The sequence below is a fragment of the Pseudopipra pipra genome, chromosome W (genome assembly GCF_036250125.1).
Source record: "Pseudopipra pipra isolate bDixPip1 chromosome W, bDixPip1.hap1, whole genome shotgun sequence".
Classification (NCBI taxonomy): domain Eukaryota; kingdom Metazoa; phylum Chordata; class Aves; order Passeriformes; family Pipridae; genus Pseudopipra; species Pseudopipra pipra.
Genome location: NC_087580.1, coordinates 62,900,725 through 62,916,562, shown reverse-complemented (window position 1 = coordinate 62,916,562; position 15,838 = coordinate 62,900,725). Strand labels below are relative to the sequence as shown.

Genomic DNA, 15,838 nt, shown 5'->3' with positions numbered 1-15,838 from the left:
GCGTGGAGCTGTCTTTGCAGGAGTTGTTCCCCTCGCGGCCGCAGGGGGATAAGGCGCAGCGCTGGGGCCTTGTGAAGTTACTCTAGGTGCCCAGACGGCTATTGTTCAGAGCTCGTCTCTGCTGGACAAATTTTCTTGGCCCAGCTCCGCTCCCTACAGGCGGAGTCGCGGGGAGGAGGAAGTCGTCGCCACCTCCCCGGAGTGCTGCGGTCGGCGGGGGGGGGAGGTAGGAGGGAGCGAGGTATAACATGATGGCGGCCGAAGCTGAGGAGGGCGGCTCGGTTACCTCCGCCGGGCTGGTGGGAGCTGTTGGCGGAGTTGAGTCGGAGCACTATCCCACCTTATGCCAGGGCAAGGATCTGGGATCGCAGGGCCCCTTCCTGCTGGGCTCTGGCGGGGACAGCCCGGGCGCCGGCGGTCCGGCTTTGTGCTCGGCGCTGGGGCTCCTGGCGCTAGGCTCGGGGCCTGCCCCTCTGGTGTCCAGAGGCGCCGTGTCAGCAACTGTACAGGGGCCAGAGGTGTCTGGAGGGATGCTGCTCCCACCCAAACCCAGCACTGTCGCCTTTCCGTCGCCACCACCACCTTCCTTGGTGGGGGGGCTGGGGACCATGGACGAAGGCGACTCGTTGGATGGGCCTGAATATGAAGAGGAGGAGGTGGCCATCCCGCTCAACGCTCCCCCCCCCAACCAGTAAGTAGCAGCGCTTCCGTGCCCCGCGGGGTGTCCGCCACCCCTGTGCGCTTCCCCCGCGGGGGGGGGGGGGGGGGGGGGGGGGGGGGTCGCAGCGGGCATCGCGGCGTCAGGCCCGCACACTTTTTCAGTGGAAAGTGCGTTTCAAACTCCTGTGGAAGTTTTTAATTAGGTTATGTTTGGGAAGAAGAGACAAATGAAAAAAAACCCTGTAAGTATTCGTTAATCTTTTTATTATATTTATCCTTCCATGAGATTAATCGGGATTCCTACAATGCTAGTTATATAAAGAATCTTGCGCTAGAGGCAGAGCAGTTCTATGTTTATATTTTGCGAAATAAAAAAAATGAGGTAATGTTATATAGAGTTCATGTAACGAGCGAGTGCTCTAAACACAACCTTTGGATTTAACAATGAACTAATTCCAGGAAGTCTGCAGATTTACGTAAAAAGGTTGCAAGGCTTGTGTCCTGGTTTCACTGGGATAGAGTTAATTTTCTTCCCAGTAGCTGGTATAGTGCTGTATTTTGGATTTAGGATGAGAATAAGGTTGATAACACACTGTTTTAGTCGTTTCTAAGCAGCGTTTACAGTAAGTCAAGGACTCTTCAGCTTCTCACATCATCCCACCAGCGAGTAGGCTGGGAGGCACAAGAAGCTGTGAGCAAACATAGCCATGACAGCTGACCCAAACTGGCCAAAGGGATATTCCATACCATATAGCATCATGCTCAGTATATAAACTAGGGGGAAAGTTGTCTGGGGGCCACTGCTCAGGAACTGGCTGGACATCGGTCGGCAGGTGGTGACCAACTGCATTGTGCATCACTTGTTTTGTATGTTCTAGCTTAATACTGAGGGGGAACGGGGGGGGGGGGGGGGGGGCGGGGAGGGAGTGAATGAGCGAGCTGTGTGGTGTTTAGCTCATCATCATCATCATCTACCTGCCAGGTTAAACCACTACAGCTTGTATTGGAACAGCCCTCAAGTAGGTACCTTATTCTCCCCAAAATGAAACAGTTTCAAAGGCTTAAATTGCTTATGTTGGTATATAGAAATATGTTATTCCTGAAGTTATAGTAAGTATAGAGAAAAACAGGGTTTCAAGGTACAGGATGGTAGATATGTTCAAGGTATAGGTCAAAGTTCATCTGAAAACCCATCTGAATTTGGGTTCATTTTTACCATCTCTCATAACTCCAGTGTTGGAGAGTTAATTTCTATAATATTAAATGTTTGTTTTTTGGTTTTTTTTTTTTTAAATAATCTCTAACCATGACAGGCTTTCTACTAACCCTTTCCTCTTTTAATGTCTTGAATTTGTGTGAAAGTTAATAAAGAATAAGACTTTGCTTTGTGAAGACAGTGTTTGAATAGTCTTAAAGTTGTACACTTCCATAAATATAATCAGGCAGTTTAGATAAAGACTGAGGAGGCAAATAGAAGCACATAAAGGTGAAGTTACTTCTTCAATATTGTATATTATGTCAGAGAGATACAGAATCCTGTTCTCTCTGAAAGATCACACTGCTTTTTCTGTTAGAACTGGTTATTATGTTTCTCAGAAAGTAAGGTTGTGGTTTTTTCAAATATTTTTTAGAAAGAGAGGTAATTCTTGGTGAATGATCATGTATTCGATACTAAGTAATTCTTACTACTTTCACAATTATAAGTGGATTTTGCTGTCAGAGTAGTGTAACTCATGATAGCATGAAGGTTAACTTTCATAAAAGAGGATACAAAATTTCTGACAAAAAGCATGACTGCGAAGGCCCTGATTTTCTGTGTTGGTCAATGAGGCTACTTAGCTTATTAAGACAAAAAGGGATATTGAAGTCTTTGCAGGACCGGCATAACTGTGTAGTTGAGTATTTGCTCTTGCAGATACTTCAATATAAAAACATCTAAGCAGCAAAATAGATTTTGAAAAATTGATTCAGAAACTTATACCTCCATTTACTTACCTGTTTTTTTCTTTGTAACTTATAATTCTTGTGACTTCTCAAAAAAAAAATTTGTTGGCTAATTAAAAATAATCAGGAGCCTTTTTCTCTTTCATTCATCTATTTTAATACAAAGTCTTTTTTTTTTACTATTCTTGGTTAAGCTGCGTGTTGATAGTAAATTTTATCCTTTCAGTCCTGATGTTTTATTTTGGAAGTGTACTTACTTTGTAGTCATACCATCTGTTTTGTTAGAATTGAACAAAGATCTGTCACTTTAATATGAGCAAACACCTAATACATTTCCTCTTTCCCAAGTACATCAGGAAAATGGGAATACATTTTAATGTGATTAATTTTGTAGCAGTGGGAGAAACTTGTCAATGTGTAAGAGATTCTGCTAATTAAAGTACTCAAAGTCCCAAAGTATGATTGATATTTATCTTTGATCCTTGTAAGGGCCTAAGGTGGCACTGCCAAGTTATAGGTTCAGGATACAGTAACAGATGCTAGACCCAATAGCTTTAGGGATAAACAAGCTATTACTAAATATAGGTACAGTAATAAATATAGATCAGTAGTACAATTATCTGTGTTGTTACAACACATCCAGTAATTCAGTAGTATGATTATCCAGGTCAGAACAACAGCAAATCCAATCATTCAGCAATACTGGGCTAAACTTAATATCCATGAGTGCAAAGGCTTACATAACCATGGTTATTGGGCAGGGTGGCAGGAAGCAGGGCACAGCTTCTTTGGATGAGTGACACAGACCAGCTGATGGGCTTAAGGAATTCAGAATTCCCTGATTGTGCTGAGCTCTTTAATTGTTGAGTTGTGGAAGCACTACATGGACATGTTAACCAATCATCACACATCCTACCTCTGTTCCAGTTCTGTCATTGCTGTGCAGAGGGCATACAAATTCTGTGCAAGGCAATGCTAGCCCCACAATCCTGAATGAGACTGACTTAATGATTGTCTGTTCAGTGTGTGCTTTTTCATTTGAGTATAGAAGTAGTATGTTTATGCTGTAGCTTAATGGTAGGTAGGAGGCACAGGATGCTAGGTAATAGAGTGTACAGTTCTCTCTGTTGTGTTTGGTCTTTTTCTCTGCACTCTCTACCCGATCTTCAAAGCTCACTGCCAGAGGTTGATGGCAGTCTGAAATGGTGTTATGGAAATCCCTACAAAGTTAAGGAATGAATGATATTTAATTTAGTAGTAAACTGGTGATATGTGAAATAGTTTAGTTGTTTATGTATTTGAATAAAAATCTTAAAGTTGACACGATATACCTTAGTGTTGCATTAAGATGGCAGAAGCAGTTCCAGTATATTCCAACATAATTCATATTTTCATATGGTGTTTCTTCAAGCGGTGATTATCAAGTTGAAATGAAAATCCTTTGAAATCTTTTGAAAACAAAAATCCTTCCCGTGGTAGATGTATTGTTACAGTCACTTTTGGTATCTGTCGAGACAACATATTAGTGAGAAAAAACAGTAGAAGATAGAGAGCTGGGTAGAGAAGTATTAAACAAACCTGGTTTGAATAAAAGGAAAAACTGTTTTGTCTCAATGTAGTTACAGTTTCTTCAGATGAATTTGTCAGAGGTAGCAAGTCCGGAGTTCTACAACATTTGTTTATTTGAGTAGCTAATAAGAAAACAATGTTTTTCTGAAAGTGCATAGTTTTATAATAATTATTTGAAGGCCATACTCCGTACCAAAGAATAAATTTGTGTTGTGTTGAAAACTGAGGGGAAATACTATCTGGCATGTTTGGACTCTACAACTTCTCTAGGCAACCTGTGTCCAGTGCTCAGTCACCCTCACAGTAAAAAAAAAAATTGTTTCCTCATGTTCAGACTGAACCTCCTGTGTTTCAGATATTGCCCATTGCACCTTGTCCTGTCACTGGGCAGGACTAACAATAGCCACTCTGTTGTCTTTGCACCCTCCCTTCAGGTATTTGTATATATTGATGAGATCCCCTCTGAGCTTCTCTTGGCTAGACAGTTGCAGCTCCCTCAGCCTTTCCTCATAGGAAAGATGCTTCAGTCCCTTCATCTTCATGGTCCTTTCCTGGACTTGCATCAGTGTGTCTGTGTCTCTCCTGTACTGGGGAGCCCAAAACTGGACATTGGACTCCAGGTGTGGCCTCACCAGTGCTGAGTAGAGGGGAAGAATCACCTCCCCCAACCTGCTGACAACATTCCTCCTAACACAGCCCAGGATACCATTTGCCTTCTTTGCAGCAAGGGCACATTTCTGGCTCATGTTCAACTTGGTGTCCACCAGGACCCCCCATGTCCTTTTCTGCAAAGCTACTTTCCAACCGGTAAGCCTCCAGTATGTGTACTAGTGCCTGAGGTTATTCTTCCTTGGGTGCAGGATTTTGCACTTCCCCTCATTGAACTGCATGAGATTGCTGTCAGCCCATTTCTTCAGCCTGTTGAGGTTCCTCTGGATGACAGCATGACCCCTTGGTGTATCAGCTGCTCCTCCTGGTTTTGTGTCATCTGCAAACTTGCTAAGGATACACTCTGCCTCATTGTCCAGATCTTTAATGAAGATGTTGAACAGGACTAGACCCAGTATTGACCCCTGGGGTACATACTGGCCTCCAACTAGACTTTGTGCTGCTGACCACCACCCTCTTGACCTGGACATTCAGCCAGTTTTCAGTCCACCTCACTGTTTGCTCATCCTGCCCATACATCAACAGCTTCTCTATGAGGAACTTATGAGAGATAATGTCAAAAGCTTTCCTGAAGTCCAGGTAGACAATATCTACTGCTCTCCCCTCATCTACCAAGCCAGACATTTCATCATAGAAGGTTATCAGGTTGGTCAAGCAAGACTCCCGCTTGGTGAATCCATGCTGATTACTCCTTGTAACTTTTCTTGTCCTTCACCTGCGTGGAAGTGGTTTTCAGAATCAGCTGCTCCATCACTTTCCCCAGGGCTCAAGACAGGGCTGACTGGCCTGTAGTTCCCTGGGTTCCCTTTCTTTAAGATATGGGTGACATTTGCTTTCTTCCAGTATTTAGGCACCTCTCCCAATTGCCACAATCATTCAGATATTATGGAGAGTGGCCTCACAATGACATCAGCCAGCTCCCTCAGTGCTCGTGGGCATATCCCATCAGTGCCTGTGATCTTCTGTACATCCAGTTTGGTGAAGTATTCCCTGACCTGATCTTCTTCCACCAAGAGTACATCTTTCTTGCTTCAGCCTTTTTTCCAGTCTCTGAGACTTGGGATTTCTGAAGGCCAGTCTTGCCAGTAAAGACTGGGTTGAAGGCGGCATTCAGTACCTCAACCTTTTTCCATGTCTTGTGTGACCAGGCCCCCTGCCCCATTCAGCAGTGGGCCCAGGTTTTTCCTTAGCAGATCCCTGAAGAGGCCAAGACTACTCTCCTGAAGTCCAGTGTTGTGATCTTGCTTTTTGCCCCCCTGAACTCTGCTGTCTCATGGTCACTGCAGCCAAGGCTGTCTTTGGCCTTCACATTCCCAATGAGCCTCTCCAGGAACCTCCTTGATTGCTTATGTCCTGATGTGCTGTTCTTCCAGCAGATATTGGGGTGGTTAAACTCCCCTTGTGGATGTGAGGCTGTCTGTAGCTGTGATGTAACTTGATTTTAGTGTATGAGGTTTCTCTTCTGTTTCACAGTTAATGTAGTTAGCAGGTAACCTTTTTTCATCAGTTAACCTAGTGTTTCTTACTAATGTCTGTTTTTGAATTGTAGAGGGACTATAAACATGGGTCTATCTTTAAATTATGTTTTGTGTATTTATAAATATACTGTCTGTAGTTGAGGAATGTTATTAGATGACCTGTTTGATGAAACTTGTTGCTTGAAGTAGTCTGGGATTATGTGAGTGGGAATAGCTATTAGCAAAGACTTTGAAAAAAGTACAAGAAAAGCTGAGTCGGATAAACAGTATTAATTTCTATATAGACAACTTTCCTGCTAATTTCTTCTGTAGAAGCTCAAGAATTTGTCTTTTTTTTTAATTCTTTTGAAGCTAACTAACAGTGTTGCTTAACTTTAGAAAGGTACACACTGCAAAATGTATAGAAGCGAGTGTTGCTAAATAAACTTGTAAGCTGCAGTAACATTTGAGGCAGGGTGTAGCCAGCTTTCTAGGGCACTCAGTGTACCCATTCAGTGTTCTGATAAGTTAGTTAGAAGTCTGATTGTTGCAATGGTCAGGTTCTAAAGTCATTCTCATCTCAACTTTATTTTAACAACCAATTGGGACCAATTTCACATAGAGACTTTTTTTTTTTTAATTAAGGATTGGTTGTTTCATTTTGTTAACACTGAAGCTGTAATACTTGTTCATCCTTAAGGGGGATTTGAGTTTATATAAGTATAAAGTTTCCTTGGGTTGGAATATGTATGTTAATGTTAAGACTTTTATCTATATGTAATTTTATTTAAAGAAGTTGTGTATCTAACTATATGAAAATATTTAAAATCTTAGTTTGCTGTTAAGGAATCCTGTCATTGGCTCAGCAGAGGTGGGCATATGATTTTCTCTTGTTAATACCTACTTATAGATATTTGGAAAAGGGTTTCTTTAATGAACTTTCCCATACAGAGTACATTGCTTTATTTTTTTGGGATAGTTTCCAGAAACTGAAGTTAATGATATGCTTAGATTTAGCTAACATTTGATAATCAGATCGGGAGGCTATGGTGATTCTGTGTAGTTTGTATAAGCAGTTTTTCTATAAATATTTAAAAAATTAAATATAGAATCATAGAGTTTGAAGGGACCCACAAGGATCACTGAAGTCCAACTCGTGGCCCTGCACAGGACCGGCCCCAAGAATCACATTATGTGCTTGAGAGTGTTGTCCAAATGCTTCTTGAACTCTGTCTGGCTTGGTGCTGTGACCACTTCCCCAGGGTAGCCTGTTCCAGTGCCCAACCACCCTCTGGGTGAAGAACCTTTTCCTAATATCCAACCTAAACCTTCCCTGACACAACTTCAGGCCATTCCCTTGGGTCCTGTCAAGGGTCACCAGAGTGAAGAGATCAGTGCCTGCCCCTCCATTTCCCCTCGTGAAGAAGCTGTAGACAGCAATGAAGTCTCCCCTCAGTCTCTTCTTCTCCAGGCTGAACAAGTCAAGTGACCTCAGCTGCTCCTCATATGGCTTCCCCTCTAGGCCCTTCACCATGTTCGTAGCCTTCCTTTGGATGCTCTCTTATAGCTTTATATCCTTCTTATATTGTGATGTCCAAAACTGTACACAATACTCAAGGTGAGGCCACACAAGTGCAGAGCAGGACAATCACCTCCCTCAACCAGCTGGCAATGCTGTGCCTGATGCCCCTCAGGACACGGTTGGCCCTCCTGGCTGCCAGGACACACTGCTGACTCATGTTCAACTTGCCATCAACCAGAACCCCCAGGTCCCTTTCCATGGCACTGCTCTCCAGAATCTCAGTCTGTGCATACATCTAGGGTTACCCCATCCCAGGTGCAGAATCCGGCACTTTTCTTTGTTAAACTTCATATGGTTGGTGAGTACCCAGCCCTCTAATTTGTTGAGGTCTCTCTGCCCTCAAGGAAGTCGACAGCTCCTCCCGATTTAGTGTCATCAGCAAAATTAGTATCCCTTCGAGTCCTGCATCCAAATCATTTATGAAGATGTTGAAGAGAACTGGACCTAAGAGCCCTGCGGAACCCTGCAAAGTGACCAGCTGGCAGTCTGATGTAACCTCATTTACTATAACCCTTTGTGCCCAACCCATCAGCTAGTTGCTCAGCCATGTTATGATGTGTTTATCCAGCTGTGTGCTGGACATTTTGTCCAGAAGGATACTGTGAGAGATGGTATCAAAAACTTTACTAAAATCCAAAAACATTACATCTACTGGCTTCCCTTGAGGTGTATAACCTTGCTGTAAAAGGAAATTAGGTTTTACAAGCAGGACTTTCCCCTCATGAAGCTGTGCTGGCTGTGACCCGTGACTGCGTTGTCCTACAGGTGTTTTTCAGTTGTCACTGAAGTGAGACTGACAGGCCTGTAGTTTCCAGGGTCATCCTTCTTGCCCTTCTTGAAAATGGGGGCATTTGCCAGCTTCCAGTTGACTGGAACCTCTCCAGATTCCCAAGACTGCTCAAAAATGATTGAGTGAGGCCTCATGATGATATCAGCCAGCTCTTTGGGGATTCTCAGATGAATCCCATCAGGACCCATAGACTTATAGGGATCCAACTAGAGCAGGAGATCCTACACAATTTCAGGGTCGACTGGGAATTGAACATTCTCGCAGTCATGGTCCTCCAGCTCAGGGCACTGAGGCCCCCATGGTCCGTCATTCGTGTTGAAGACAGAAGCAAAGAAAGCATTAAACACCTCTGCCTTGTCTCTGTCCCTGTTTGTGAGGTGACCATCCTCATCCTGTAATGAACCAGTGTTATTTCTGCTCTGCCTTTTGCTATTAATGTATTTAAAAAACCTTTTTTTATTGTCCCCTGCAGTACTGGCAGCTTCAACTCCAGTTGAGCTTTGGCTGCACAAGTTTTCTCCCTACAGCAGCAAGCAGCATCTCTATTCTTCCCACATCACCTGACCTTGCTTCCACTGGGCATACACCTTCCTTTTTTGCCTTATTTCCAAGAGAAGACCCCTGCTCAGCCAAGCCAGCCTTCTGCCTCACCTGCTTGACTTCTGGCATTTGGGAATTGCCTCCTCCTGTGTCCTTAGGAGGTGATGTTTGAAAAGTGACCAACACTGATGGACCCTAGCACTTCCAAAAACATTTTCTGAGGGGACTTTACTCATTAGTTCCCTGAGCAGCCTGAAGTCTGCTCTCCTCATGTCCAGGGCTGCAGTTTTGCTGGCACTTTTCCTCCTGTCAACAGAGATGTTAAACTCGATCCCTTCGTGATTGCTGTGACCAAGACAACCACCAATCTCCACTTTGCTCCCGAGATCTACTCTGTTGACAAGCAGCAGATCAAGGAGGGCATTTTTCCGAGTCAGCTCCCTTAGTACCTGTTCCATGACATTATCATCCAGGTGTTTTAGGAATCTTCTGACCTGGGTTGTACCAGCTGTGTGATGCTCCCATCCCAGTTAATTTCTGGCAAGTTGAAGTCCCCCATAAGGGCAAGGGCAGTTGATTTGGAGGTGTCCCTTAGTTCCTTGAAGAGTAACTCATTGTTATCATCATCCTGACTAGGAGGTCTATAATAGACTCCCATAATGACATCCACATTATTTGTTTGTCCCTTGATTCTTACCCAGAGGCTCTCAACTGTGCTATTGCCAACTGTAAGCTCCATATATTCCAGCCCCTCCATTACATGCAACACTACCCCCCTGGCCTCACCTGCCCTGCCTATCCCTCCTGAAGAGCCTACCTGTTTTTTCTGTAAAATTATGCATATACATGTTCCCCCATATGTACTGTCTCCCCTCTGTCAGGAAGCTTTGTAAAGTGGAGAACTGCAAAGACCCAGTGAAAAATTGGTAACCAACAAGACAGAAGAGGACACTAAATTTAATAAAGTGTGAGTGAAACTTAATCTTTATGAATAATTGACAACGGACAAGAATGCGCTCAGACAGCAATTAGGCAGGCAAAGGCACAAGGCAAGGCAACTTTATTTACAATAGACTTAGATTTATATTCTTTTTCTCTGTCCATGCGCAAGCATGTTATATTTCATTGGTCAGGTACTCCTGTCCCAGTGCCTAAACTCATCTTTTGATAGGTGGTCGACACTTCTTTGCGTGCTGGCAAATCTCAAAAACAGCACCTGTTATTTACAGCAGTTTTTCTCCTTTTCTGCTTTCTCATCCTGAATTGTTTACATTCCTTACAACTTCACAGCTGCAACTACTCAAATTCAAGGCCTACCATCCAGTCGTTTCCCACAATTCTCCCTTTTTGTTTTTCGGCTACAAAAGCCGAGTTTATCATCCCCTGCAGGGCCCTTTGCAGAAAGGATAACAAACATGGTAGTAGCAATACAATTATTATAAGCACTAGGAGGCAATAAAGGCCTAGTTTTACTACTTGCTTGATCCAGGCACTAAGACCCCATCCATTCAACCACCCATCAATGACAAAAAGTCCTGTGTCCTGTGTTATCTTTTGAGTTGCCGCATGCAAGTCTGCTATGCTCTTGTACACAGATTCAGAATGGTCTGATAGATTCATACAACACATTCCCTCAAAATCCTGACACCCGTGTCCATGTGCTAAAAGCAAAAAATCAACAGCAGCTCTATTTTGAAGCGTAGCATGACGAACACTATCTACATCTGTTGCCAATTGATACAAAACTTGAGAAGTTTTGTTTGCTTGTTTGGTTACCCAACAAGCCATTCTGTTTAGTGTTCCTAATGCTTTAGCTGCTGCTACTCCAGGGGCAAGCACTGAAGAAGCTACGATCTCAGTGCGATTCCACAACCATATGTCATCTTTGCATGCAGGTGTCAATACTAAACTACGCTTATATCGTGCATGTGCATGAAGGTGAGTGATTTAATAAAAGTTTCTGAGTTGGTGTCAACAGTCCCAGGCGACTGATGGTACAAGGTCCTCCTTTTATTTTTCCGGGAATTCCCAGCCAGGCTCTATCTCTACATATGAGAAACAGGCCATGAGGCAATTTTCTTGCAACTGCAACTCCTGAAGTGGGCTTTGTTTTATCACGTCCCAGGTGTTGACACCAAGCAGAACTATTTTGGTAAAGATTTATGCTAGGAGAAACATCTTGCAGAATTGTTTCTTTCTTTTCCCGTGTGTCATGACCATCAATATAGTTAAAGTAAATACAGCTTTCAGCTGGTAGACTTCCTAATATATCTATTTCCTGGAGTTCTAAGGTAATTGGAAGGCTATCATCCCAACTGTCCCAATGCTCTGTACAAGTCTTCATTGACTTGCAAATGGCCATAGAGGTTCTCTGGGTTTTGGTTATATCTGCAACAATAAGGCTGGCCTCCCTGCCATTTAGTGGAGCTCCCACTAAACAGGTATGAAAAGGCTGCTCGGGTTGTGCAAGCGAGGCACAAAAAGTGGTCTGATTTAAGGCCTTTATCAGGGTGACCCAGACATTTTTACTGTTCCACGGGGTCAGCTGCTGGAGGTTCAGATTGTCTGATTGGGTTCAGGTCACTTTTGATCGTCACCATGGCCAGTAGCAGGACGCACACACCTGGCAGGAAATCACTGGGGTCCGGCATCTGTGGAAACACAAGCATACCCACGTCCCCAGGTGATAAGCTCCCACGGCCCCTCCCATTCTTGTGTCTGGAGGTTGTGGACTAGGACTCTGGTCTTAGGCTGGAATTCATCTCCTGCTCCCTGCAACAATAAAAAATGCATTAAGATCACAGGATTTTCTGCATTGGGAGGTACCGTGAGGTGGTTTAGCATGTACACTGCTTTCCATATCTGATTCTGTGGTGTTTCACCATGCATTCCCCCTTTTTGTTTTTCAAGCATTCGCTTTAGCGTCTGATGGGTACATTCTACAATGGCTTGACCTGTAGGGGAATGTGGGATACCTGTGACATGAGAAATGCCCCAGTGGTTAAGAAAGTTAGAAGTTTTGATCGCTGTATAACCTGGGCCATTGTCAGTCTTGATAAGATGGGGAACACCTAAAAGCAGCATAAGCTTGACACCAATGCGCAATGACATCCCTGCTTTTTTCCCCGGCATGGACAGAGGCCCACAAGGCAGCTGAGTGTGTATCGACTGACACGTGAACATATTTGAGGCGACCAAATTCAGGGATATGTGTTACATCCGTCTGCCAGATTTGCAGACTTCGTAACCCGCGGGGATTAACACCTGTTGAGGGCAATGGTATGTGAGGCTGACAGTCTCCACAAGATGCAGCAATGTCCCTTGCTTCACCATTTTTAAGGCCAAACTGACGCTGCAAAGCACGCACACCTTGATGAAAAAAGGCATGAGAAGATACTGCTTGCTGCCATTTGTCCGGTACAGGAGCAGCCCACGCAGGGGCTGCCAATGCATTGGCCCGCACGTTACCCTCACAAATGAAACCAGGCAGACCAGTGTGGCTATGGACGTGCAGAACATAATAGGGCTGTGTCCGGTGCTGTAGCTCATACTACAGAAGTTTTAGTAAATGAAATAACCGTTGGTGATTTACTTCTTTTAAAGCAGCACGATCTAGGCATTGCAGGACTCCTGCTACATAGGCAGAGTCAGTTACCAGATTCAAGGCAACACTAGAAAAGTGTTGAAATGCCATTGCTACAGCATGGAGTTCTACTAATTGAGGGGAACCATCTTCCTGGCCTATTAACTCATGCCACTGACCTTGTTCTTGCCATGTAACCACTGCTTTCCCTGTCTTTCCAGACCCATCAGTAAATACTGTAAGTCCCTTAACTGGGACAGGGGATAACAAGGGCCTTTTCATCAGGTGTAATTCCAAATGAAGCTGCAAAAATTTGTGAGAGGGCACGTGAAACAAGATCTCACCTGCAAAATGCAACAATGCTAATTGGAGATCAATGCTGTTTGACAAACACCAGTCCAGATAATCCTGGCGCATGGGAAAAACAATATTTTCAGGATCCCTGCCAGTAAGCTGAAGACATCGTTGCCGTCCCTTACAGATTACCTTGGCAACTAGCTCAACAAGGGTGCTCACAGTTTTGCGTGGTTGATGGGGCAAAAAAATTCATTTAATGAAATGCAAGGGGTCTCTCCATTGGGTGTCCCATTGTCCTAACAGATCAACAGGGTGATAAACATTAATAACCACATACAAATTAAGAGGATGGTCCTCTGCAAGGCAGTACGCTTCTCTGGTCTCTATTGCTTAGTAAGCGCAGCACAGTTTTTGCTTCTGTAGTTAATCTTCTAGGAGAGAGTAAATCACTGTCGCCTTTTAGCAATTGAAACAAAGGGGCCAATTGGGCATTGGTCAGACCAAGTAAGGGCCGTGTCCAATTGACGGTCCCCACAAGTTTTTGCACATCATTCAGTGTTTTAATCTCTTGTGAAATTTGGACAGTTTGTGGTTGAATGGTCTGATCCAAAATTTTGACTCCCAAATATTTCCATGGTGCTTGAGATTGCACCTTTTCTGGGGAAATTTGTAGCCCGTATGCATGCATCAACTGTTCCACTACTGGCATAACCTGGCGTAATTGCATTTGATTTGGTGCAGCGATAAGAATGTCATCTACATAATGATAACAGTACACCTGCGGAAATTGCCGCTGGACCTCAGACAAAGCTTGAGCTACATACCACTGACAGATGGTGGGGCTATTCTTCATCCCCTGAGGCAAAACAGTCCATTGATACCGCTGACAAGGTTCCTGATTGTTAATTGCTGGGACAGAGAAGGCAAACTTCTCAACATCCTCAGAATGTAAGGGAATGGTGAAAAAGCAATCTTTTAAATCAATAATTTGTATGTCCCAACCAATTGGAATCATGGTAGGGGAAGGTATGCCAGGTTGCAATGCTCCCATACTTTTCATAACTTGATTTATTTGCCTCAGATCATGAAGAAGCCTCCACTTTCCCGATTTTTTCTTGATTACAAATACAGGAGTATTCCATGGGCTATGAGGGGGTTCTATGTGACCTTGCTCTACATGCTCTTTTACCAGCTCATGGAGACCAAGCAATTTTTCCTGTGCAAGGGGCCACTGGTTCACCCACACGGGAGTTGTAGTCAGCCATTGCAGCTTAAGGGTGGCTTAATGCCCTCACACACAGTGACCCCTAGGAAAAATCCTTTTGGTTAGTTCCAACAGATACTCCCCACATGCTCAAAACATCCCTTCCCCACAGGTTCAGAGGTGGCATGACAACAAAAGACCTTGTTGTTGCTACTTGTCCATCAGGGTTCACAATTTGTATGGGAAATTTACTTTGAAAGCTTTGAGTAGCTATGCCTCTTCCAGCTATTGCATCTTCCGCTGACACCGTAGACCAGTCTCTCGACCAATCTTTATGTGCTATGATAGTAACGTCAGCTCCGGTGTCAATCATACCCTTGATTCTCAAGCTTTTTGAACCTCCCTGTTAGTGTGAGCACACAGGTCATAGTTGGCTTATCCAAACTGATGACTGTTGTCCAGTAGATTTGTGGAGCACCTGTGCTATTCTGCTCCCTGCCAGTATAACAACCGGCGGGGAGGGGGTCCACACCATGGCTTGAATTTGACCCGTATAGTCCACATCAATGACGCCCGGGAGGACAAAAAGACCCTGTATTGTGGCGCTAGAGCGTCCCACTAGTAAAGCACTTAAACTATGTCCTAACAGCCCGTGTGCTTGTAGCGGTACCTTATGCACCTTTGAGTCTTTGATTGTAGTTATTGCTGCTGTGGTGACATCCACTCCAGCACTTCCGGCTGTCCTTGCAGTGAGTCGGTCGCATAAGCCTGGAACGGATTCCGGGGAGCAACTTGTGTCTGTGTGCGACCTCCCCTCGTGCTCCACTTCCCATTTCCCGAAGCCAGTGGTTGTCCCTGTAGAGTGAACTTGGAGCAGCATTGTTTAGCAAAATGACCTGGTCTGTGGCAACGTGAGCAAAATAGCATAGAATTTGAACTCGATACAGTGGGGGGCCTGCGTGGGCATTGTTTTTTGAAATGTCCAGACTGCCCACAATGAAAACACCTCTACCTTTACTGCCACTGCAAATGTGGTAGCCAGGGCCTCCATCTGGTGAGACATAGAGCCCACTTTTTCACAAACTTCTATCATCTCAACCAGGCTTACATTACTACGCAGAGGTAACAGTGCACGTTTACAGTCTGTGTGTGCTGGTTTAAGAGTTAACCAGCAGGGGAAATGAACTCAACTCAAAGGAGAGATTATAAGTCAGAATAACAATTTATTAAAATAATACAGTAAGTACAATTATACAAACAAACAATTGGTTTTAACCCACAAAACCCAAATGTATAACCCAGCACCCTGGGGTATGAACAAAGTGGTGTTCCTTGGGCCCCCCCTTGAGTCCAAAGTAAAGGGAGAGGGGAAAAACTTGCTGGTGGGAGAGCTGTTGCAGTCTGGTCGAGAGCGGCGAGCTGCAGTCTTCCTCTGGATCCCACGAGTGGTAGAAAGGTTCTGAAACTCCAGGTTTATATATTCTCCAGTTCAGGCAGGAATGGTCAATCCTTCCCTCAGAGTGGGGAATTCCATAAAAGGGTA

General features: G+C 44.2%; 1 protein-coding gene across 1 annotated transcript in view; it reads left to right on the top strand.

The window, feature by feature from the left end:
• The first annotated feature begins 248 nt into the window (after positions 1 to 248).
• The window catches only part of LOC135404391 (ras GTPase-activating protein 1-like), a 125,196-nt gene continuing 109,606 nt past the window's right edge, over positions 249 to 15,838 (top strand). Inside the window, exon 1 of the mRNA XM_064639122.1 lies at positions 249 to 691. Within this exon, the coding sequence (XP_064495192.1) occupies positions 249 to 691 (443 nt within the window). The remainder of the gene's footprint in view (positions 692 to 15,838) is intronic.